The sequence below is a fragment of the Astyanax mexicanus genome, chromosome 1 (genome assembly GCF_023375975.1).
Source record: "Astyanax mexicanus isolate ESR-SI-001 chromosome 1, AstMex3_surface, whole genome shotgun sequence".
In the NCBI taxonomy this organism is placed as follows: domain Eukaryota; kingdom Metazoa; phylum Chordata; class Actinopteri; order Characiformes; family Acestrorhamphidae; genus Astyanax; species Astyanax mexicanus.
In genome coordinates this window covers 15992132-16015754 of record NC_064408.1, presented here as the reverse complement: position 1 = coordinate 16015754, position 23623 = coordinate 15992132, and the positions used below count along the sequence as shown (strand labels likewise).

General features: G+C 41.0%; 1 protein-coding gene across 1 annotated transcript in view; it reads left to right on the top strand.

Moving 5' to 3' along the window:
- adamts15a (ADAM metallopeptidase with thrombospondin type 1 motif, 15a) overlaps positions 1–4046 on the top strand; it is a 42886-nt gene extending 38840 nt beyond the window's left edge. The window contains exon 8 of the mRNA XM_007260492.4: positions 100–4046. Coding sequence (XP_007260554.3) covers positions 100–907 — 808 coding nt within the window. The 3' untranslated portion in view covers positions 908–4046. The remainder of the gene's footprint in view (positions 1–99) is intronic.
- The last annotated feature ends 19577 nt before the right edge of the window (positions 4047–23623 follow it).

The following is a 23623-nucleotide window of genomic DNA, read 5'->3' as shown; positions in this document are numbered from 1 at the left end:
GTATATAAATATTTATAAACTGGCCTAACAAGCCATGATGCCCATGTTCACATAGGTAAGGACACATGCCCTAAACAATATCCTTCTTGCTTCCCTCAGGCACGGCTACAACTTTGTGGTCCTGCTTCCGGTGGGCGCCGCCAACGTCGACATCCGCCAGCGCGGCTATAAGGGCATAGTGAGCGACGACAACTATCTAGCCGTGAAGAACAGCCAGAGCAAGTACCTGCTGAACGGAAACTATGTGGTGTCGGCCATGGAGAGGGACATCCTGGTGCGGGGGAGTTTGCTCCGCTACAGTGGCACGGGCGGGCAGTCCGAGACCCTGCAGTCAGTCAAACCACTGGGGGAGGCTCTCACAGTGGAGGTGCTGTCCGTGGGCCAGATGACCCCTCCACGTATCCGCTACTCCTTTTACCTGAAGCGGGATAACAAGGAGGAGAAGTCGCTGAAGAAGGAGGGGAAGGAACGGGCAGAAAACAGTGTCCTCCCTGAGGACGGGAGGATCATCAAGAAAGAAGACAACCTCAAGGAAAAAGTCCCAAAAAGTGTTTATCCCAAAGAGCCACCATCATATGGGAAGTGGGCAGCGGGTGGGTGGGATGAGTGCTCTGTGACTTGTGGGAACGGCCTCCAGAGGAGGTTGGTGCAGTGCCTGAGGAACGACGATAAGCCAGGGACGGACTGCGACCCAGCCAAAAGGCCCAACGCCATGCGGGCTTGCGGGGACCCCTGTCCCATGTGGGATGTGGGCGAGTGGTCTCCTTGCTCTAAAAACTGCGGGAAGGGCTTCAAAAGACGCCTTCTTCGCTGCACCTCTCAGACTGGTATGCTTTTGCCGAGGGAGCACTGCGTGGGCCTGAAGAAGCCACAGGAGCTGGACTTCTGTTCCTTAAATCTCTGTTAATGACTCTACCCCCCTAAAGCACCCACTTCCTTGATCTTGTACCGTGGACTTGTCGCTTTGTCTAATGATTTTCGACAAGATAAATCAAACGATCCAGAACTTTGTTTGTTCTGGTGCATTTTGTTGTTAGTTTTCAAATTATTTTTGTATACCTGCAAAAGGGGAAAGACATGATGAAGAAAGACAGGGTTACACACAGTTGCAGACAGTGTTCTACCAAATTGTTAAACATTCATTTGACCCAGCTTAAGCCAAATGACAAAAGACATATCCCAACAATCTGCCCTGGCTGTGAGGAAGCAATGGTACAACATGGAAGCATATCCCAGTATAATCTAGACAATCTAAAGTTGCCAGCTGCCAGGTCCGTTGTTTTCAACCTCATATGGCTATACATATATGTAAGATTTCTCTTTGCCAAAAACAAAAATCCAGCATGTTTCTGTGAGCAAGTAATTGATTAATGGCCACAGTGACACCCTTCAAAGCATATTTGTCGTAGAGGCCAACCCAAACACTGATAGTCTCCTGGGTCAAAAAGGAAACATTCCACAGCTAGATAGGGAACTAGCACAGAAAATGCCCTTGTACTGCATGGAACTGGCTGCAACTGTCCTCTTCGAGTCCTCCTCTGATGTCAAAGACACAGAGACATTGGTTAAAAGAGAGAGAGAGAGAAAGAGAGGCTGGTGAGACTTAACTGGGGTCAAGTTAGAAACGAACAGGGTGAAAAGAGAGATTCACTTGCCTGGGGTACATGCTCAAGATCGTACTAGCGCACAAGAACAGCTTAATATCAGTTTAATCATTCAAAATGTTTTCCTCGTGACTATTCTGGAGAAAGATTTGTTTAAAGAATGCCTTCAAACTACACAGGTTGTTTTGATTACAGACGTTTGGCTAAAGACTAACGTTGCTACAGTATCTCCAGGTTGCAAAAGCTTGAGCCAGGAGTTAACTGTTGGTTCTGGTTCTTTTTTATTAGGGAAAACGTGAGACCAGTTTAAACTGTGTTACAATGCCATGCATGGGACATCATCAGTTCTTGATTGAGCACACATTACAGTCAACATGAATCCAGTTGGGAAAGTAGAGTGTTTATGTTACTTAAATAAGTAGCTAACCATCTCTTAATATATCATGATGATACATATTCACTAGAAACACCCAATCAACCAAGTGGGGTACCACTTTAACCTTTTGGCAACATCATGCCACCCACATAACAACACCATTGCTATTACTTAAAACATCATAGAAACCACCTGGGATACAATTGCAGCCACTTACCAACACCACAGCAACAACCTAGCAACCACCAAGCAGTGTCCTAGCAATCACTAAACAGTATCTGTGTAGTAATCTCTTTGCAACACCACAATTTCATTCTGGGATGCAAATGCAACCACCTAGGAACACCATAGGAACACTAAAGCAAATGTTTATTATGAATACCCAATAGAAACAAACTGGAATACCAAAGCTATAGACACAACCTAGCAACCTTGTAACAGTCTACCACTATGTTTAGCCATGGGACACCAACTATGGGACACCATTTCAGCCACCCTGCATCCATCTAATACCTACTACCTAGTAGCTCCACCACAGCAACCATCTAGGATACCATATCAGCCACCCAGCAAATTCATGGCAAATACCCAGTATACTCAATATCAATCAGTTAGCGAACATTTAAACTTCACAATTCAATATCAGTCTGCTAGGAACACTAGCAACCTCACTTGCAACCACTTAGCGACACCATAGCAGCCCCTTAGCTACCCTATAGCAACCAGATAGCAAAAGCAGCCATGTAGAGCGGCCTCTTCTAAAGTTAAGTTCTTAAGTGTAATGTGTGCTTGGTTGAGACTCGATGAAATGCAAACAAATGATTTTGTTTGCTGTGGTGGTTCTGAGGGTGTCAGTGATGTATCGTAAAGCTGCACACTTAGCTGATACCACACAGAGCATGGATATAAACTGATAGGTTTTTGTGTATGGGTTCAGTGGATGTGTGACAGAGGAAGGCTGTTTTCAAAGATGAGCTCAACCGTTGTTAAGAAGTTGTTAAGAAGTTGTTAAGAAGGACTTTGCTTCCATATGATCTTTATTTTCCTCAGTTAGCGGTGTACGAGCATGTTGAGAGCCATTATATTTAAACATCCGTCTCCTTTCGTACTCTACAGCTCCATTAACCGCAGTATTTTGTTGCGCTTAGGTCTGAAATGTAATTTCTTGCTTCAGAGACTGTCGGAAGTGGCGAGCTGGAACCGTGGATGGACCTATAGGAGACATAAAACGTTAAAAGCTAAAACAGAGCCAAGAGAAGAAAGTTCTCCTGAGGCTGCTGATTCTCTCAGTGTTAAACCCTCTCTTTTCCAGACACTTCCACACTTCCAGACACTTATCCCTCTCAAAAGCAGGCCTAGAGTACCAGACCACCAGACCACCACTTTCCCTTCATCAGCTGTGCCCCAGAAAACAAGTTCCTCATCTTGTTTCGTCGCCTAGCTTCTCCTTTCGTCGATTGTTTACTCATATGTATTTAGTTTCAACCGAGTCGTCCTCCACTCTTTCCATTGAGCCAGAGGTGCAGCTGCTACGATCAAGCCCTGTCTGGTACAGTTGCCATATTAACTAAGTTATTATAACTATTAGAGCGATTGTTTATTTTATAGAAGTGGCGGCTCATAAAGCCGGGGCCGGTGCGATTTCTGCTGCCGACCCGGCGCCGAGCCATTCTTTGTACACAGTTAAGTGTAAATTCCTGTAATGCATCATACAGCAAAACATATACGCGCGAGGTTCTTCAGAGCAACCATATCGTCCATCTAAAAGATGGTTCCTGTATTACTTGGAATGTTCTTGTTTGTTCTGTTGTTCTGTTTCCGATGTGTTTATTGTTATTGTTTCGTCTCGTTCTTCTTTTGCGCTTTAGTACGGCAAAAGATTTCAACGTCCTGCATGGGCTGCCCTGTATACCATGTATACATCCATCTGGCTGTGCACAAATAAGTCATGTAAATACCTTTTTAAGTCTTTAATTGTTTTATATGTATATGTTTTTTAACGCTGGCATTTTGAATTGTCATGACTTCAAAGGTATTTATTCCAAATAAAACATGTTACAAACGAATGTTTCGTCTGCGTCGTCCACTGTGTTTACTCGCTGTCTGAGAGAAAAGCTACACAAGAGAGACTTTCTGTGAATTTAAAACCAGAAGCAGGTTTTTTTCTCGGGAGTAAGTGCTTGGCTTCATAAACATCTAGACTGAAATGACTGACGTCAGTCTGGTGCAGCTTTTTAATGATTGTTACCCCAAACATTCAATCCATTAATCAAGCTTTACTTTCACTTGGGAAAAGAAATACATTGAGGGTGACCCTTATTGTCAGAGCATTTACATTACATTTAAATTACTAACATAAAATAAAGAAAAAAAAAACATTAAAAGAAAAGTAAAATAATAAAAAAATGTTATATTGTTATAACTGTTATTTTGACCCATTGCAAAGTTTAAAAATACAGAAATGTTTTCTTTCCTAGGATTAATTAGTGTATTTAAATTCCATATGTGCTTATTTGATTATATTACATACTGTCCTGGGCTGAGCTTCTGATCTTGATTACATTAAACAAAAATGATTCAAGCTTTAAAACTTTAGTTAGAAGTCAATTTTAAAAAGAAAATGAAATGTATTTAATATAAAATATCTCAATCAAAACAGATTGGTAAGGGGTGCAAAAGAATAAAAAGGAATAGAAGTTACAAGGCATGAAAAGCAAATGACAAATCTATGAAACAGAATTATGTAAAATCATCTAAAATGTGTATCAGCTAAAGTAGAAATATAGAAATAATACATAGAAAACATGGAGTAGATACATAATAAAAATGTATTGGTTCTTATGGAGGGGGAATGAGAAAAATGATACACCTGACAACAAGAATTTGATTTTATTTGATTTATTTGTTTAAATAACAGGGACAATTCACATTAATCAACATCATTATTTCAGATTGTAAATGTGTCAGATTTAGCCAGATGGCTAATTTACATCTGCTGTCCCTGGGCAGGCTGATGTTCAAAAGGAAACCATCTAAAACAACACAGTAGACGTAATCAATTAAAAACACACAAGTTACATAAAATACAGCATAAAACAAAGTCAATTATTATGCTGACAAATCTGTGAGCTCAATAACCAGGCTTTCAATCTTCTGCAGACCAAACCAAACCAACAGCTGTTAATCCTTTTACTTCAGATGGGAGAAAATTCCAGTCATGTGAAGCACAGAATTTAAGTAGAGTGGATATGGAGCTTATTTGAAAGTTTACAATGATGGAGCGACACCATGGAGTTGCACCTTGATGTTTCCTGCAGTAATTTTCAGTTTACTGGTGAACTGTGACTGAAAGCAGAGCTTCCCAGTTCAGTTCAAACAAACAAACAAACAAACAAACAAACAAACAATAAATAAGTGAACAAATAAATAAATAGCATACATTCTACTCGTCATTCTATACAAACTCCACTTTAGTCCATAGACCGTCCTGTGCATTCCTTTTTTCACTTTCGATACACTTTCTCCCAAACTGAAGCTCTCCTCTCCGAAGCTCCCTGCTCTGCTGGAAGAGAACACAGAGAGGGAGGGATGGAGGGATGGATGGAGAGATGGAAAGTAAGGGAAAGAGCATGTGGAGCAAATTTCGAGCTCTAGAATGCAGCAGCTGTATGCTCAGTGTCTCAGGCCTTATAAGGCAGTTCGGCTTCATTAGGTGATGGATATATATATAGCCGCTGGGAGAACAGAGTGAGGACCAGAGCATGCTGGGAATATTACATCAAGCAGAAGGCATTGTCATGTCAACAGCTCAAAAACGACTGATTTCAGCTGACCTACATATGAATTTATAAAGAAAGAGAGACTATAAAACATGTTTTATCTCTTCTGCTTGGGCCTATCTGCTATTCTATTTCTCTCTCTCTCTCTCTCTCTCTTTTTCTCAGTAACAGCCACATTGACAAATTCCTACTCTGTACTTGGTGTTTTTCTCTCTCTGTCATGGACACACATTCATCTGCTGCCTGGCTGAGAGGCTAGAAGGTATAAGCAGTCAGTAGATGGTATAAGCAGTGTGGTTTCTGAACTGTTAGCATGCTGGCCCTCTATGTAAACTCTTACAGCAGAAATATTCACTCTACAGGTCTGGTATAAAGACCAGGGGCCTGTTGCATCACAACACTTCACAATCTCCATCCATACCCTGGGGTCATTCTAGCCAGTGGCGATTGCTCTAAGACTGCAAGGGAAGCTCAGCTTCCCCTAAAATGTAAAAAAATAAGTGATTAAATATATGTACTATTGTGTGTACATGTCACTGATTAAATATGCGCTACAACGCGCTGAACTTAGTTCAAAATCAGCTTCTTATCTCTGGTAACGACGCGGCTTTCCTCTCACTCATTCCCTCAGTGCTGCTTTAAACAGTGCGGACGCTGAGCGTCCACAGACTTCAATAGCGGAGCAAAGCGAGCGGCGAAACGAGACGAGTCATTGGATAAATGCTGGGCTTTGTCCCGCCCATCAGACGCTCAGCGTCTCTGGGGGTCTATGGAGCAGTGGACTGGACTCGGCCGGCCCGGACGCTCAGCTTCTGCACGATGATTGGATTATCTGCCTGAGGCGGAGTCCCTTTTTGATTGACAGCGAAATAAGCGAATCAGCGATCTTTTAGTGTAAAACTCCATGATGGGAGCATTTTTATTCTGTTCTGAGTTGAACCGGAGACTTTCCTAATCCTTATAGCGGTTATTAAAAACGACTAGTGGCAAATCCAGCTTCTGTTTCTGGTGCTTTTCTGATTAATTTGGTGTAAAAGGTGGGGAAAAGTAACAGGTATTTTCAGATGTCCTGGTATGATCAAGTGAGCTGGCTGACTGTAAGTGCTGTAACAAATAAAATGTACTGTTGTCCATTCCTCTTGATGAAACTATCTCAGGATATAAATGAACAGGGGCAAGAAGTAAGTATTGTGTTATCATTAAAAATAATTTAAATAATTTAAATTAATAAAGGGATTATTCAAGGAAATTAAAACTGTCCAAAAAGGAAATAAATGTACCTGCATTTTTTCCTTTACCAACTTTAAAGGTTTTGCGAAATGTTTTTTTTTACTGATCATTTTATGTTTATTCATGTCATAGTGTCTTTTTTATGTAATTGTTCAATGTAAAGAATGGGTAACTTTTTGTTGTGTAGTGAAAACTTGAAAATAATGCCTTTTGTTTACAAAAAAAAATCTCAGGGAGAGTAAAAATTACGTATAAATAAAACTACATATGTTAAGATGTAGGCCGAAATTGAGCTTCCCCTCCTTGAAAGACCAGCATCCGCCACTGATTCTAACGTCTCTAGTGCTCTTACAAAAATGACCTACCACACATGAACCTTACAGTACTGCTAGATTACATTTACTATAGCAGGCTATACATACAAGGCATCTAAAAAATTACTGTATTTTTTTACGGACTTACGCACTTAAACTCTTCAGTTTTCTTAATAATTGACACTGCTCCTTAAGTATGAATTTTTCCAGTTAGGTTGCAAAGAGCAGTAAAGCCACTTCGCTGAAGTACAGCGTTATAAAGGAGTTTCAGTGAAGTTTCCCCAGTAGTGAGGCTGAAACAGTATTAGATTTAGACTCTAACCGCAGCACTAGCTCTTTCGCTGTACAGAGGTGAGTTTATCGGACTGTAGTCGGCGTGTTAACAGCATTAAAACAAGCTACGTGGGATACACTGGCTTACCAGAACACTCCTCAGGGTTCCTCAGTGTAGTGCTGTCAAGTGGCGTTTACTAGCGCTAAACATGGCTAACTGCGACTAGCATTACTGCTAATCTATTAAAATTATAAAAAAAAAACTGAAGCAATTTACTCAATCAAATAAACAGTTTTCAGGATGGTCTAGATTTGGTGAGGAGTGTTCAAGTGCTTATATTTTTCTGGTGTGTTTTTATTTATTTATTGTGTCTTGTTATTTATTATTCTTTGTCTGTATTGTGTTGTATTGTCTGTCTGCACTTTTGTACTGTTGCACTTATTGTTCTGTCTACACTGTGTTCATGTGCACCATGGTCCCTGGAGGAACGTTGTTTCGTTTCACTGTGTACTCTGTATATAGCTGAAATGACAATAAAAACCACTTTGACTTTGACCTGACTTTATCTTGGCAGCAGAAAATACAAGTGTGCCACTGACTGATTAAAACCCTGACAAGAGTCAACAGTCAGCTGTCCAATCCTATCTTAGCCATGCAGAAGCACCTGCCCTCGCTACATGCCCTTAGTGAATGTACAAACCCACTTGTTAAACACACATGGACGTGCTGCAGAGCACAAACCAAACTTTTACCTTAACAATAAACAGAATAAAGAATAAAATAACATACTGTTCCCTTAAATGAGCTGTTGGCACAGCAGGTCAGTGCACCTGGCTCTGAAAGGGAATGGCAAGTGACACACTGATTGGTTTATTTCACGTTATGCCGTGCTAGGCATATTTTTGGTGCCCTTACCATATCAAAGACACACCAGCAGCCTACACCCTAAAAAAGACACACCAGCACCCTAAATCCAGCAGCATGATCTGAAATTGATGGATGCACTTAAGAAATAGGCCCCTAAGGGTATCAGGCTAGCTCTAGTGATCTGCATGTTTGGGCCAGCCTATGGTTTTCTATGGGGATTCTAAAGGCACAACGTGGGATTCCCTTCTTCCATTCCTCACTCCACTTCTTCCTCATAACTCCCATTGCTTTCTCCATGACCCAGAGCGTTACTCATACCCAGAGACAATGGGAACGAAGCCTCGAGCCAGAGCACAGCTGCCAGGGGATGACAGGATGGAAAGCAGGGAAGGCACTGAATGGGGAAAAAAGGAAAATACGACCTCACTCATGCCGTCCTGTCCCGTATTTCCTGTTGAAATAGCCAGGACCATAAATCTTGTCTTCCCCTCCATATTTTACTGATGATTCTTTGTGCGAGACGTTTTGTGAGAAATCAAAAGTACAAATTTCCATCATGCCCAGATCAGGATACGCTTCATTAGGACAGAAAACACGTCTTGGCTGAGTGACTACACCTGGGGTCAGAGGAAAAGTGTACTAATCGTTTAACTGACCCCATTTCATTTTATTTTACAGACAACCTAAAGTGCTTCTGGCCAGTTTTGGCCATCTTACTCAACCACCAATTATTTTCCATTGTTCTTAGTGTCCTGCACAAATTGGAAAATCTTGTGCAAATTCAGAGGAAAACACTATCCTAGAAGAAAAAAATAGAACAAAGGCCCTTTCTGAGTAAAGATACACACTGTTCACTTTAGTTTGGAAACCCTTCCAGATCTGGCTTCAAAAATATTGTTCATTAAGTTTCAAGTCTTTTTACCCAATAATAATCTTAGCTTTGTAAAGCCATGGGTATATTTTATGACTTTTGAGGTCATAGCAGATTATAAACAGATGGGTTATCTAACACTTCACAATGTAGAATTCTTGATTTCTTTGGGAAATCTGTTTCTGAATCTAAATACTTCATATTTCAGATTCAAAAGTAATTAGTACTGTGTTTATCTGTGTATATATATTTTTCTAGAACTGTAAATTTACAATACGGTTGGGTTTTCGGTTTTCAGTCAGTTGACCAAACAAGTATCTCCATTTTTGTCTGTTTATAGTTTACAACATATATTTAACAGACAAACTGACCCTTAAACTCTACCACAATTTCTTGTTGAACAAACCAATTGAAATACTTAAAAATTACCTTTAATTAACTCTTTTCACATTGACTTCTTTCGAAAGTTCAGATGTTTTTTTCTCTCTCCTGTAAAGTGGTTGTTTTGGAGATACCTATTTTTCATTGGACAGCAACACTATGAAAAAATCAGACTGCATTACAGGAAAACAGCTGGCAAATGTAAACAATATACCTTAAAAAAGATATGCCAACAACTTTAACACGGCTTCCTTTTTAAATTGTTCCATAAACGGACCTAAAATACTCAATGTTTAAGTATTCAAAAGAGATATTCTTTTTCCAAGCTCTATTGCACAAGTCAGAAACAAGTTTAAAATCAGCCACAATTCCCTTCTATCTCCAGTTAACAAATACATTCAGTTTAGTGTGCATTAAACTTATGCTTTAATCTACAGTATTAATATATTTAAAAGGGTTTTGGTTACTTCCTTGTCTCCAGAGTTTTAGGGAGTTTAATCTCTGCTGAATAAATGAGAGTTTCTGGGCTCATCTGGAGGATGAGAGGAACATTTCTCCGAGCTGTGGATCGATTACGCAATTCCACTCCATATTCACATCTATTCTACTGTTAACTCCAGTATGTTAGCTTGTTATTAGTGTCGCCAACTCCTCAATAAGGAAAGTAGCTATTGGCTGTCCTAAAAGTCGCTAGAAGTCGCTAAATGGCGCCATCGCCTAGTTTGCATAATACATGTTTTTGAAGCTGTTAAGGATTAACAAAAATAGTAAGTAAAAAACACTTTAAATATGTTAGAAATGTTAGAAATGAACTCTAACAAATGAACTTCTGTTGCTTTTTAAATAGGCAGTCACTTCTCAAAATAACTTCATTTTTACGTAAATTACATAAAGTTTTTTGCCATGTTGTTAAATGTTATTATAAGAGCAGCAGTTAGCCGGAACTGTTATTCTACATTTTTTTTTCAGTTCTTTTTTTTATTTTCTTAAGTTTTCTTTATTTTTAAACCTATTATAGACAAATTGTTGAATAATGAGCTAGCTAGCTAGATATTTAGCTTTTTACAAAGAGTCAGATGTGGTGAGTGACTGACTGAGACTGAGTTAAATTCAGTGATTTTTTTTGTGTCACACTGAAGACGCATTTATATTTACATCCTGCTCTGTAAATAGGGGGCGTGGTCAGTCAGCGTTGGCTTTGGACATACGCAGTTCATTTACTGTGTGTTGGTGGAGCGGTGTGGGTGTGCTCTGACTGTGAGAGACTGCACTGTGAGTCGCCAAAAGTCTCCAAAAACACCACAAAAACTCACTAGATTTGTCTCTAGTCGCTTTTTTACAAAAATAAAATCACTAGTGGGTCTGAAAAGTCGCTAAAAATAGCGATAAAGCTGCTAAGTTGGCAACGCTGCATGTTATGCTAAATGGCTAGCATTATCTAGCGGGCTGTGTGCTTCTTTGGCGGTGCTGTTCTACACTGTGTGCATCTGCACTGCGCTCCACAGCGCCTCTAGTGGTATGGCGGTATGGGAAAAATGCATAGCAGTTCAAACTTCTCCTCCGGTTTACCATATGAACCAGTATACCGCCCAGAACTAGCGCAACCCAAGCCCACTCACATGCCCATCATCTCTGTAAACGATTATGGTCAGCAGTTCCTCACAGGTTTTACAAGAGAGAACCAAAAGAGAGCTTCTGTTCAGATTTATAAGATCAAATCGTGAGGTTTTCTCCATTGACACGAGGGTGGCCAAACACTGGTGACATTTTCAAGTGTTCCAGATTCTCGCTCGACTTGTTTTAATAGACCTTTCACATGCCTCTGCAGTGTAAAAGCTCAGAAATGATTTTAGAATAGACTAGCGAGACTAATGAATCATTCATTAGTCCTGATTTATACCATAAAGGTTTCCACAGTGATGCATGGGCCAGTCATTTATTCACAGTAGTTCATTATCACCTACTGACTGAATCTGCTAGTAAAGATTGACTCACAGGTGCTTAAAATTGACTCCCGTTTTCCCAAAAATGAGACATTGCTTTGTAGCATTGGTTAAGGTGCAAATTATTGGCCTTTTCTTAATAGACCTGTTTTCTGGATTCTGCATTATGCTATTTTTAAGAACTTAAGACATGTTTTTGTGCTGCTATTGCTGACTGTGATAAAAATGGTCCCCACACCGCACACTTTGAGGTACATATATTTATACTCTAAATATTATTAGAACCTTTCAAGTAGTCATGCAAATATGGATTTCACTACATGGCGACTAAGGCAAGTTTTGTCAAATTTGTTGGTTGGGTTTTTTTTGTTTAAACATTTTTTTTCTAGATCTTCAAACTTTAAAACGGGTCAATTTGACTCGTAACATAAGAAGAGGGTTAAAGACACCATGTGAATATTAAAGACATATTTTATTTAGCTAGAAAAGCTTTAAACATATTTTTTGATTTATACAACAATTCCTGTCCACTGGTGGCACTGTTTAGCTTAATGCAAAACCTTTCCACAACCTTTCCACCATGTTCCCGAAGAAGAATTAAGAAAACACTACTACAGCTACGTTCATCCTGCTTTTCTCTCATACTGTGCTTCTAAATAGTCACTACTGGATCCAACCTTATAAACTGTAAAACGTTTAGTTAGGTTAATGGTTAATGGTATGTTAATAGCAATAGATGTGAGTATAAAAATATCCATAAATGACTTTTTATAAAGAAAGCTAAGACTTATTTTCCCTAAAATCAACATAAGAAAAAATAAATCTATTGGTAACTTGAAGATAATGAACTTTCAAGATTGCATGAAGTGAGTGAGAGTTCAGCTAAGCATTCTGGTCTTTTTAAGCTTCTGTCATTTCCTCCACTCAAAGCCTTTAAACTCTCTGAATTCAAACACTCCACTCAATTTCCGAGATCTTGGCAAGTTTCGCTGACGACTGAAATCTGCATTTTTCTTTTAGTTTGTGTGTGATGTGTTACATAAGATTTCTTTCTAGAATAGTTCATTCAAGCATTCTGCTTTTAGCAGAATCATCTTTACAGCATCTTTACAGTCTTCTAGTTTTAGGCAGGATGAGTCCACTTAATGATGACATACCCCATATCTGGGAGTACAAACACACCAGACAGTTCTGGGACTCTTCTTTCACATTTCACAATTTCTGAAGTAACCTTTAAAAAGCTGTGAGTTATAATCAGACCATCCACTGGACTAGCAGTTTCTAGTCACTGTCCACCTGTTCAAACTGATTTCCTAAACCACATAGAAGGGTTGAAAAATATGTTGGTTTTGGACGAAACATTAAGAACAACTGAGACCCCTACAAGAAGGCACACAGTTGGATGGGGTTTCAAATAGCATGGGGTTGGCTCAGTATAGATGGGGTCTTGTCCCTTCCCAAAAGAACATCAGTTAGGCCCCAACAATTTAGAAACAGACTTTCGTGATACTTAATGATCCCACTGTTATGGAAGCAGGATCTGCAAAGATAAATTGACAAGATCTAACACAAATACCTTCAATCTAGCTCAGACAACGTACCCATCAGAAAAAAAAGTCTTTCATCATCCTTTCTTAGCCAGTGTAGGCCTTGGACTTCCCAGAAATCCCGACAAATCAAGCGGTGCGGGAGGCGCCTCAAGATCCATGTCAATTACCGTGCCCTGCCAGTGGATCTTCCTGGCTTTCCTGCACTCTGCTCCAGGGCTTTCCAGCTACAGTTTCCTCCTGGCCTAGCAGAATGGCTGACCTTCAGGAAATTCCCTTGGCACAGGGTCACAACCCTGCTTTGAAACTTCACACGTGTGTTCCAAAGGACAAAGAACAATCTGTCCACCACACCGTACCAGAAAGTCCACCGCCTCCACAGCCTTAAAACTCACAAAAAGATAAAACACACAAAAGCCTCAGAAGTGCCTCGACAGTGGTGGTCGGCAAACAACACGGGAGGCGGTTCAGAAGATGGTTTTAATGGACAGTGTCAGAAGAAATCAGCCTGTTTATTCTCAACTCAAATCCACTTTACAGTCCAGAACTTAAGACTTCAGGGGTTCTGGTGGAGCCGCCACAGCCATCAAAGCGGGTGAATGTTTTGTTGTGATCAAGAGTTAATTACTTTTGTATGAAAGATATAAATTGATCATAGGCAGTTGGTGCTGAAGTATTGGCTGGGCAGCAGGCCAGGTTGACAGCCTGGAAACAATAGTTTGGAAAGTTCAGAAATTTCCTCCAGCCCTCACACCCACACTTAACCCACATGCTGTCCTCCAACAATTTATATAGTAAACCATAAAAACAATTAAATTTTACAGGCTCATAATTAATTGGACAATTAGTTGCGCTCTTTGCATTGTTTTCTATATTAATTTTTTTCTAAAAAACAATATTAAGCTACAATAATAAGTAACAGTTTACTTTGAATGGTAATTAATACATCGAGAGAAGCCAGTTGAGGTGGCTTGGCCCGTTTTTCTGTGCTACAACTGAGCACCCTCTCCGCTTTTAGACTCTTTGGCCCATTTTTTCTGCGCTAGAATTGCGCACCCTCTCTGCTTTTAGACCCTTTAGCCCGATTTTCTGCGCTACAACTGCGCACTCTCTCCGCTTTAAACTCTTTGGCATGTTTTTCTGCGCTAGAAATGCGCACCCTCTCTGCTTTTAGACTCTTTGGCCCATTTTTCTGCGCTAAAACTGCGCACTCTCTCTGCTTTTAGACTCTTTGGCCCGATTTTCTGCGCTAAAACTGTGCACCCTCTCCGCTTTTAGACTCTTTGGCCTGTTTTTCTGCGCTAGAAATGCGCCCCCTATCCGCTTTTAGACTCTTTGGCCCATTTTTTCTGCGCTAGAATTGCGCACCCTCTCCGCTTTTAGACCCTTTAGCCCGTTTTTCTGCGCTAAAACTGCGCACTCTCTCCGCTTTTAGACTCTTTGGTCCGTTTCTGACACCTAGCATTCAAACTTTGAATCTCACATTATAAAACCTGCTTAACAGCGGGCTAACTTTTATTCTATTTCTAAAATACCTCGTGGGCCGCTCCAAAAAAGGAAAAGGGCCGCAAATGGCCCGCGGGCCGTAGTTTGGACACCCCTGGTTTAGACCAAAAGAAATGTCAAAATGACTTGGAATGACATTTTACTGTAGATCCCAGTCTAATAATCGCATGTCCTCATCTAAAGGATTGTCACCTACATGTTTGGTACTTTTTCCCAGCTAAAACTGTAGTGGAAATTGCAAACCATCATCAGTGTTTCTCATTTCCCAGAGATGTCAAAAATGATTTTAATAGGCAGCTTGATTCACGGCATATTGGAAGTAATTATCGTCTGCAGTGCGAGTGTTTACGATCAAGAACTGCATTGAGAATGTGTTTAGGAAGGCTTACCACATTCGCAGTTATAGCGTGGTTTGTCAGATGGTCTTTCCCTGCCACTTCTGGTTCTGCTTTGTGGTAATCCATAATATTGTGGTGGAGCTGGTAGTATTTATTAAGTTGAGCAGAAATAATACTTTATCACCCAGTCTCTATAATCAAGAGTGATTTATTCCATCCACTGTTAATGGCACTCGGTTGGTTTCACAGTCATTCAGAAAGCATTTGAGGTCTACACAAGAAATCGTGAGATGCATAAAAAAATTGAGGAAGTGGTTTCTCAGGGAAACTGAATAGGATTTGGCTCCAACATCACCAATTGATTCCATCCTCCATCATAACATAAAAACAACAGTGTGGCGACAGTTTTGGGTAAACCCATTGAATTAAAGCTGAAAGTCTATATAGTTTAGTCACATTCGATTGACCCATTTCAAGTCTACTTGAAATCCCAAACTGCATGCAGGCCAATCATCCACAGCCATGCCCTCGTAACACATGCAGTATGTTGTTAAGCATTGTCCTGTTGAAAATTGCATGGATGTCCCCAGTTCCACCATGGGACCTCTGTCTTGGTCAAAAATGTAATAACGTTATAATAAATCATGTCTGATCAAATGGAGTTCAAACAGCAAAGCAATAGTATAAAACACTATAGTTCAGTTAAATAAACTTATGAGTAAGGACATGTAAAATTATCTTTTTTTTTCTATTCTTTCTATTTCTTTTCTCTTCTTTCTTTTCTGTCTTCCTGATGGATAACTCTTCATGCTTCATGATTGCTAAAGTTGGCTGGCTGGCTACTGTCAGTAAAGGCTATGTTCACATTCCAGGCTGAAGTGAATCAAATCCGATTTTTTCATGGCTGTGTGTACGTGGCAAATCCAATTTTATCAAATCAGGTTTGAGTCACTTTTATATGTGATCCTAAATTGGATACGTATTCGATTCACAAACATGCGACATGAATGTGAGGGGTCAAATTGGAATTCATTCGTCTTTTTTGCTTTTATGCATGCATCTCGTAGCCACACTTCTCTTGGTGCAGCAAAAACAGCAAAAGCAAATCGCCCAGCCTTTTTTTTCCTCCTCGACCTGAGCATGTACTTTAGACCAGCTGTTTACTCTCCACTCTAGCAGAAGATGCTTCACATATGAGTTGCTAACACATCCATTTCACCTTTGTAAAGCTACAAGTCGTCTCTCAAATATGACGTTTTTTGTTGTTGGTTTATACACATATATACATATCATTGTGCACATGTGAGTCGTTTCAGGGACAGATTGTGTTGTGTTGTAATCAAATATTGTCAAATATAAAGGATAGGTTTAGGTCTTGGTGTGTTTTTCTATGATTTAATAGTGGAACTAATATTAGTTAGTCAGTAGCTTTATCTGTTTTAGTGTTAAAGACAGTGAACAGCTGGTGTGCATGGATACTGCTGAACATGTTCCAGTCTGGTTGTGTTGTACTTTCCTGCATTGACCGTCACAGACTTTAAATGGCCTCTCACACAGTTTGTTGGTTCATTTAATTCATAACCAGTCATTTTCTGGGGGGCCCATGTAATTGCTTGGTTTGCCTGTCCTGTTGTAACGGACCTGAATGTCCCTAGGACATCAGACCCTAGCTTTTGGACTAAAGCCCAAGGCAGCCAAGTGGACGATGGCTTTTGCTACAGTAAATGAATTCCTTTATTTAACTGATTGTCTAATGAAACTGCCTTTGTTCATCATGCCTGTTTGATATATACTTATTGTAGCTAAAAGCGTCCTTGAGGTTTGGAGCCTCGCCATAAATAAAAAGAGTGCCTGTGCAGCCGCCTGCCTCGCCTCTGTTACAGCTGCATAGAACAATGGCTAAATAAAAGGCATGCTTTATTGCACACTGCACTTTTCCATAAACACTGATGTGTTCTGTCCTGTTTCAGAATGCCAGCGGTTCTGTGGTTCTGTGTGTGTGTGTGTGTGTGTATGTGTGTGTGTGGTATCCATAACAATTACTGTACAACTGTTACATTATGCATAACGACCGATAAGAGGATATGGAACTTTAATGAGGATAACTGCATATCTTGACATATTCTTTCAACTGTATCCAAATTTTCGGATGAATGGACCAATAGAAATGGGTCAAAATCACTTGGAATAAAAGCTTCTATTGAAAATTAAGTTTTTGTCTCCTGTAAAATTGTCATCTTGGCATTTCCTTCCGTGACAGTTGTGATTTATTCATTAGCTACACTACCTTCTGAAAATCCAGTGAATTAATCAAATCAAATCAAATTTGTTTGTATAGTTCTTTTTACAACTAGTGTTGTATCAAAGCAGCTTTACAGAAATGTGATCACAGGACAAAGACATTAAACATAGAAAATACAGAATAGAACCCCCAGTGAGTGCAGAGGAAAGGAAAAAAACTCTCTCAAAGTCAAAGTCAAAGTCAAAGTGGTTTTTATTGTCATTTCAGCTATATACAGAGTACACAGTGAAACGAAACATCGTTCCTCCAGGGACCATGGTGCACATAAACACAGTGTAGACAGAACAATAGTGCAACAGTACAAAAGTGCAGACAGACAATACAACACAATACAGACAAAGAATAATAAATAACAAGACAGTGTGCAAATTTTGCAGTGTGCAAAAAAGACCAGGTGAGGTAGTAATTACTCTATTACACAGTGTGCAATAGAGTCCAGTGAGGTAGTAGGGTTTTTAGTGCTTTCCATTTTCTGGGGTAAGTGGGGTAAGAGTGTGTGTGCATGTACAGAAAAACCATCAGTTCAGTCTCTGCAGTTAAGGAGTCTGATGGCTTGGGGGTAGAAGCTGTTGCAGAATCTGGTCGTGCTGGACCGGATGCTGCGGTACCTTCTTCCCGAAGGCAGGAGGGAGAGCAGTTCGTGTGAGGGATGAGTGGGGTCATTCACAATGCTGGTTGCTTTGCGGATGCTGCGGGTGGTGTAAATGTCCGTGATGGAGGGGAGAGAGACGCCGATGATCCTCTCAGCTGTCCTCACAATACGCTGGAGGGTCTTGCGGTCAGAGACGGTGCAGGTCCCAAACCAGGCAGTGATGCAGCTGCTCAAGATGCTCTCAATGGTCCCTCTATAGAAGAGTGTGAGGATGGGTGGAGGGAGACGGGCCTTTCTCAGCTTCCGGAGGAAGTAGAGACGCTGCTGGGCTTTCTTGGCTGTAGAGCTGGTGTTCAGGGTCCAGGTGAGGTTATCTGCTAAGTGGACACCAAGGAACTTGGTGCTCTTAACAATCTCCACAGAGGACCCGTCGATGTTGAGTGGAGAGTGGGTGTGTTGTGCTCTCCTGAAGTCAACAACCATTTCCTTTGTCTTGTCCACATTCAGGTGAAGGTTGTTGACTGTACACCAGTCTGTCAGCCGCTGCACCTCCTCTCTGTATGCTGACTCGTCGCCTTTGGTGATGAGACCCAGCACGGTTGTATCATCGGCAAACTTGATAAAGCTGTTAGAACTGTGTTTTGCAGCACAGTCATGAGTCAGCAGGGTGAACAGCAGAGGACTCAGGACACTGCCCTGGGGGGCCCCCGTGTTCAGTGTGATGGTGCTGGAGGTGCTGCCCCCGAACCGGACTGACTGGGGTCTCCCCGTCAGAAAGTCCAGGATCCAGTTGCAGAGGGGGGTGTTGAGGCCGAGCGAGCTTAGCTTCCTGGTGAGGTTCTGTGGGATGATGGTGTTGAATGCTGAACTGAAGTCTATAAACAGCATTCTGACGTAAGCGTCCTTCTTCTCCAGGTGGGTGAGGGAGAGATGAAGGGTGGTGGTGATGGCATCGTCCGTGGAGCGATTGGGACGATACGCAAACTGCAGGGGATCCAGTGAAGAGGGCAGTTGTGTCTTGATGTTCCTCATGACTAGCCTCTCGAAGCACTTCATGATGATGGGTGTAAGTGCAACGGGACGGTAGTCATTGAGGCAGGACACTGTGGACTTCTTCGGCACGGGGACGATGGTGGTGGACTTGAGGCACGTTGGGACAGTGGCGCTGCACAGGGAGATGTTGAAGATGTACTCAGAGCTAAAGGAGGAAGAAAAGAGAGTCTACAAACGTATAGAATATTTATTTTAGTCTTTTTGTTGCCACACATTAGATGGATGGATGGATGGATGGATGGATGGATGGATGGATAGATAGATAGATAGATAGATAGATAGATAGATAGATAGATAGATAGATAGATAGATAGATAGATAGATAGATAGATAGATATGATTGCTTAAAAGTTTAATTTCACTTAAAAGCATTTAGTATCATCAACCTGTAGATTAGCATTCATGGCCTCACCCGTCTTGGCTTGCGACCACCTTCCTCAGAGCCGTGGAGGAAGTGTCACAGTGCTATCACAGTGCTGTTAGCCAATCAGAGATAAGATGTTTGCATGTCATAAATATTCATAATACGAGCTAAAACCCTCTGACTCCTCTGTTCATTCATAAACAAATGAGGTGACACTTTGCTTAAGACTATAAACTGAGTCAATTGAGGAAAGAAGTGTTATCTTTGAAGCTTTACTAACAATACCTTACAGTTTATTATATATGTACCATAATGTAATAGATAATGAGAAAATACTCTTTTTTCTTACAATTTTATTTCAAAATTTTCCCATTTTCTCCCTAATTTACACAGCCAATTACCCAACCCACTCATTAGGACTCCCCCTATCACTAGTAATGCCCCAACACACCAGGAGGATGTTTCCTCAAGTGAAGTCAGCCACTGCCTCTTTTCGGTTCCGGTACATCAGCTCACAGACGCCCTGTCCTGCAGACATCACCCTAGGAGTGATGTGGGGAGAGAGCGCCATCTACCCACTCGGAGGGAGCAGGGACAATTTTGCTCCCTCTGAGCGCTGGCAGCTTGATGGTAAAGCTGCATGAGCGGGGATTCGAACCTGTGACCTCCTGCTCATAATGGCAGCGCTTTAGACCGCTGGACTCGGCGCCTGAAAATACTCTTGATAACAGAAAAAATGTAACCAGTAAGTCTCAGTTTACATCAGTGTCAGTATATCCATTGCAAAACAACTAAAACATGAATTACTTGTGTATACTGTGCAGATATTTCGTTGAACCGTTCCTTTACCCAGGATACACTTTAAAGAAATGCACTTAATTATACAGCAGGTCCTTTCCTTCTTTCCTTCTTTTCTTCTTTTCTTCAGTTAGGTTTTCTTTCCGTTCTCTGCACTTTGCACAGAAGCTGTGTGAGAGACGAAGCGTGGGAAATAATGCGGACACTAAAACTACGTCAGTAGCAAACTTTCCCAATGTTCAATAAAAGCCCAGGGAACCGACAGGCCACACACTAACACACACTAACACACTAACACACACTGCCTTCCATGAAAGGCTGAATTTCTCAGCTTCCCTAAAGCAGACAGTTGAGGTAATCTGGGGCTTAATCAGAGATTTTCCTTCCTGCGCTTTTCTCCTTCACTTTTATCTCTAAAGGTGTTGTCTTACTGGCGGCAGGCAGCCATTCATGCTAATGCCAATTACCTCACCCACCAGCCTGCAGTGAAAGAACAGCTCCGTCAACACACAGCTTAGCCATGCTCTGAAGAGCTCTGTGTAGCAGACGGAAGCTGAAGCTTAGAGAAACAGAGAGAGAGAAAGTGTGAGAGAGAGAGAGAGAGAGTGAAGCAAGAAAGTATACAGCTCCATTTAAAAAAGAGACCACTTAAAAATTCAGAGTTCCTTTAATTTCACCAAATTAAAAAACCTCTGGAATATAATCAAGAGGAAGATCACAAGACAAAAAAGCTGAACTGCTTGAATTTTTGCACCAGGAGTGGCATAAAGTTATCCAAAAGCAGTGTGTAAGACTGGTGGAGGAGAACATGCCAAGATGCATAAAACTGTGATTAAAAACCAGTGTTATCCCACCAAATATTTATTTCTGAACTTGTTTTCTTTGCATTGTTTGAGGTCTGAAAGCTCTGCATCTTTTTTTTTTGTTGTTCTTTTAGCCATTTCTCATTTTCTGCAAATAAATACTCTAAATGAGAATATTAGCTGCATTACTCTAGAAGTACAGTACCAGTTAAATGTTTGCTTTAAAATGTTCTGTATTGTAGATTGATACTAAAGCCACCCAAACTATGAAGAAAAACACATGGAATTATTTAGTAAACAAAACAAGTGTTAAACAAACCAGAATATGTTTTATATTATAGATTCTTCAAAGTAGCACCTCTTGCTTAGGTAGAGACACTTTTGAACATCTTGGCTGTATTTTCTCAGTTAGCTTTATGAAGTAGAGTCACCTGGAATGATCAGCTTTCAGTTAACATCTGTGCTGAACTTACTTACTTATTAATTAATTACTTAAATACTTACATTTCTTGCTCTTTTAATGTGTTTGAGAGCATCAGTTGTGTTGTGAAGAGGTAGAGTTAATAACGAAAGTCCGAAAATCCACAAATTTCAAGTGCAGTCACAAAGACCGTGAAAATGTAATGATGAAACTGGCTCTCATCAGGACCACCCTAAAGAAAGGAAGACCAAGAGTTTCCTCTGTTGCACTGGATCAGTTCATCAGAGATACCAGCCTCAGAAACCAGAGGTTAACAGCACCCCAGATAAGAGCTCTTAAAAGCTTCACATTCAGTACTGATAATTTCTAATGTGTTACTTCATAGTCTGGATGACTTCATTATTAATTTACAATGTAAGGAAAAATAATAAAATGAAAACATTGAATGAGAAGGTGTGCTCAAACTTTTGACTGGTGCTATAAGTCTTTGACAGGATGAAGAGCGGCCATATTTGGGTATGTGCAGTGCTGACACAGAAGGAGCACACTGGCTACCATCAGTAATATCTGACCCACAGCAGCTGTGAGGGAAAACAGCTGGATAGCAGAGGTGACGCTCGATCACGTGGTCGCCGCCACTGATTGTGCAACAGCCTGAAACACTGCAAACCTTCATCCTCAGCGTTCATGCAGCCAGCGTGAATAAACCTGCACCAATCTGATCCTGAATCTATTTCAGTCTCTCAGGTTCTTCTGTCACCAGGATAAACACGCTGGAGTGAGGTGAGGACAGCCTCTGCAGAATGTCCAGTTCTGTGGCCAGAAAGCAGAGCACACTTCAGCTAACCGTATCCAAGAACAACGCTGACAGCTTTCTCTCCCTTAAAGGAACATTTCAACCTACAATCTGATTTAGACCATTTTCCCCTTAGTCTAAATATAGATGATCAGCCAAGACATGACTCGTTTCTTGAGTTTGCTTCTTTACATCAGCACTGGAGCTATAATTACTCTGCATTTACACTGCTCTGTAGCGTCAATGCACATGAACGCACTGTTCCCTGCGTCGTCCAATTAAATCATTTTGATTAATGGGAAATGGTTTTATACAAGCTTTAAATCCTATGAACTAATAAATATAAATGTTTTTTTATAAATATGATGTTCCGGGGCGCCGAGTGGTCCAGTGCTCTAAAGCGCTGCCACTATGAGCGGGAGGTCGCAGGTTCGAATCCCCGCTCATGCAGCTTTGCCATCAAGCTGCCGGCTCTCAGAGGGAGCACAATTGGCCCTGCTCCCTCCGGGTGGGTAGATGGCGCTCTCTCCCCACATCACTTCTAGGGTGATGTCTGCAGCACAGGGCGTCTGTGAGCTGGTGTACCGGAACCGAGTTGCTGCGCTTTCCTCCAAGCGCGCTGTTGTGTCTTCTTGTTTCTTGTGGACTCCTCTTTGGGTGTCCTTGGAAGGCTGTTGTTTCTTGAAATAAAACTCAGTACACACTGTCCTCTTAACCGGAATAAATATTTATTTCAGTCAGAAGCAAAGTGTGGGAGAGAGCTTGTCAATTCTCGGTGTCCTAGGTTTTTCTCTTTCTCTCCCAGTCTTGCAGGCTAAACCGTTTAAATAGTCCCCTACAGTCACTCCTATAGCTCTTATGCCTTAAGAATTTCAACCGCCCTATTTACAGCTTTACCATATATGTAAATATGACCTTTTGAGAAGCGGCATGTTGTTTACCTGCAACCACTTGTGACATGCCAATCATATATAGAAATGGACTTCTCAAAAATAGTTTAGCTGGACACATTAACTTCTCTGGGCTAAAGGCCTCTCAAACCAGAAGTGGTGGCCATCCATAGCACAGAAATACACCTCAGCGCCACATGTATCGGAGGAAGCATGCGCTAGTCTTCACCCTCCTAGTGTGTTGGGGGGCATTACTAGTGATAGGGGGAGTCCTAATGAGTGGGTTGGGTAATTGGCTATGTAAATTGGGGAGAAAATGGGAAAAAATAATAATAATAAATATAAAAGTTCCAATGAGTTTCGTAACACTCTACTCTAGTAAGCAGCAAATAGGCTAACAAAAGCAAAATTTTTCAGTTAAATCTTTAAAATTTATATTTTCAAAACCCACCAGAGACCCCAACAATCTCAACAACCTTTCTCCTCGCTGTATTTTGTTGATCAGAGTCCCTGTAAATCAGCAGGGATTGATCATAAACGACGGAGAAGCCTGAAATTGCAAATATTAGCTTTT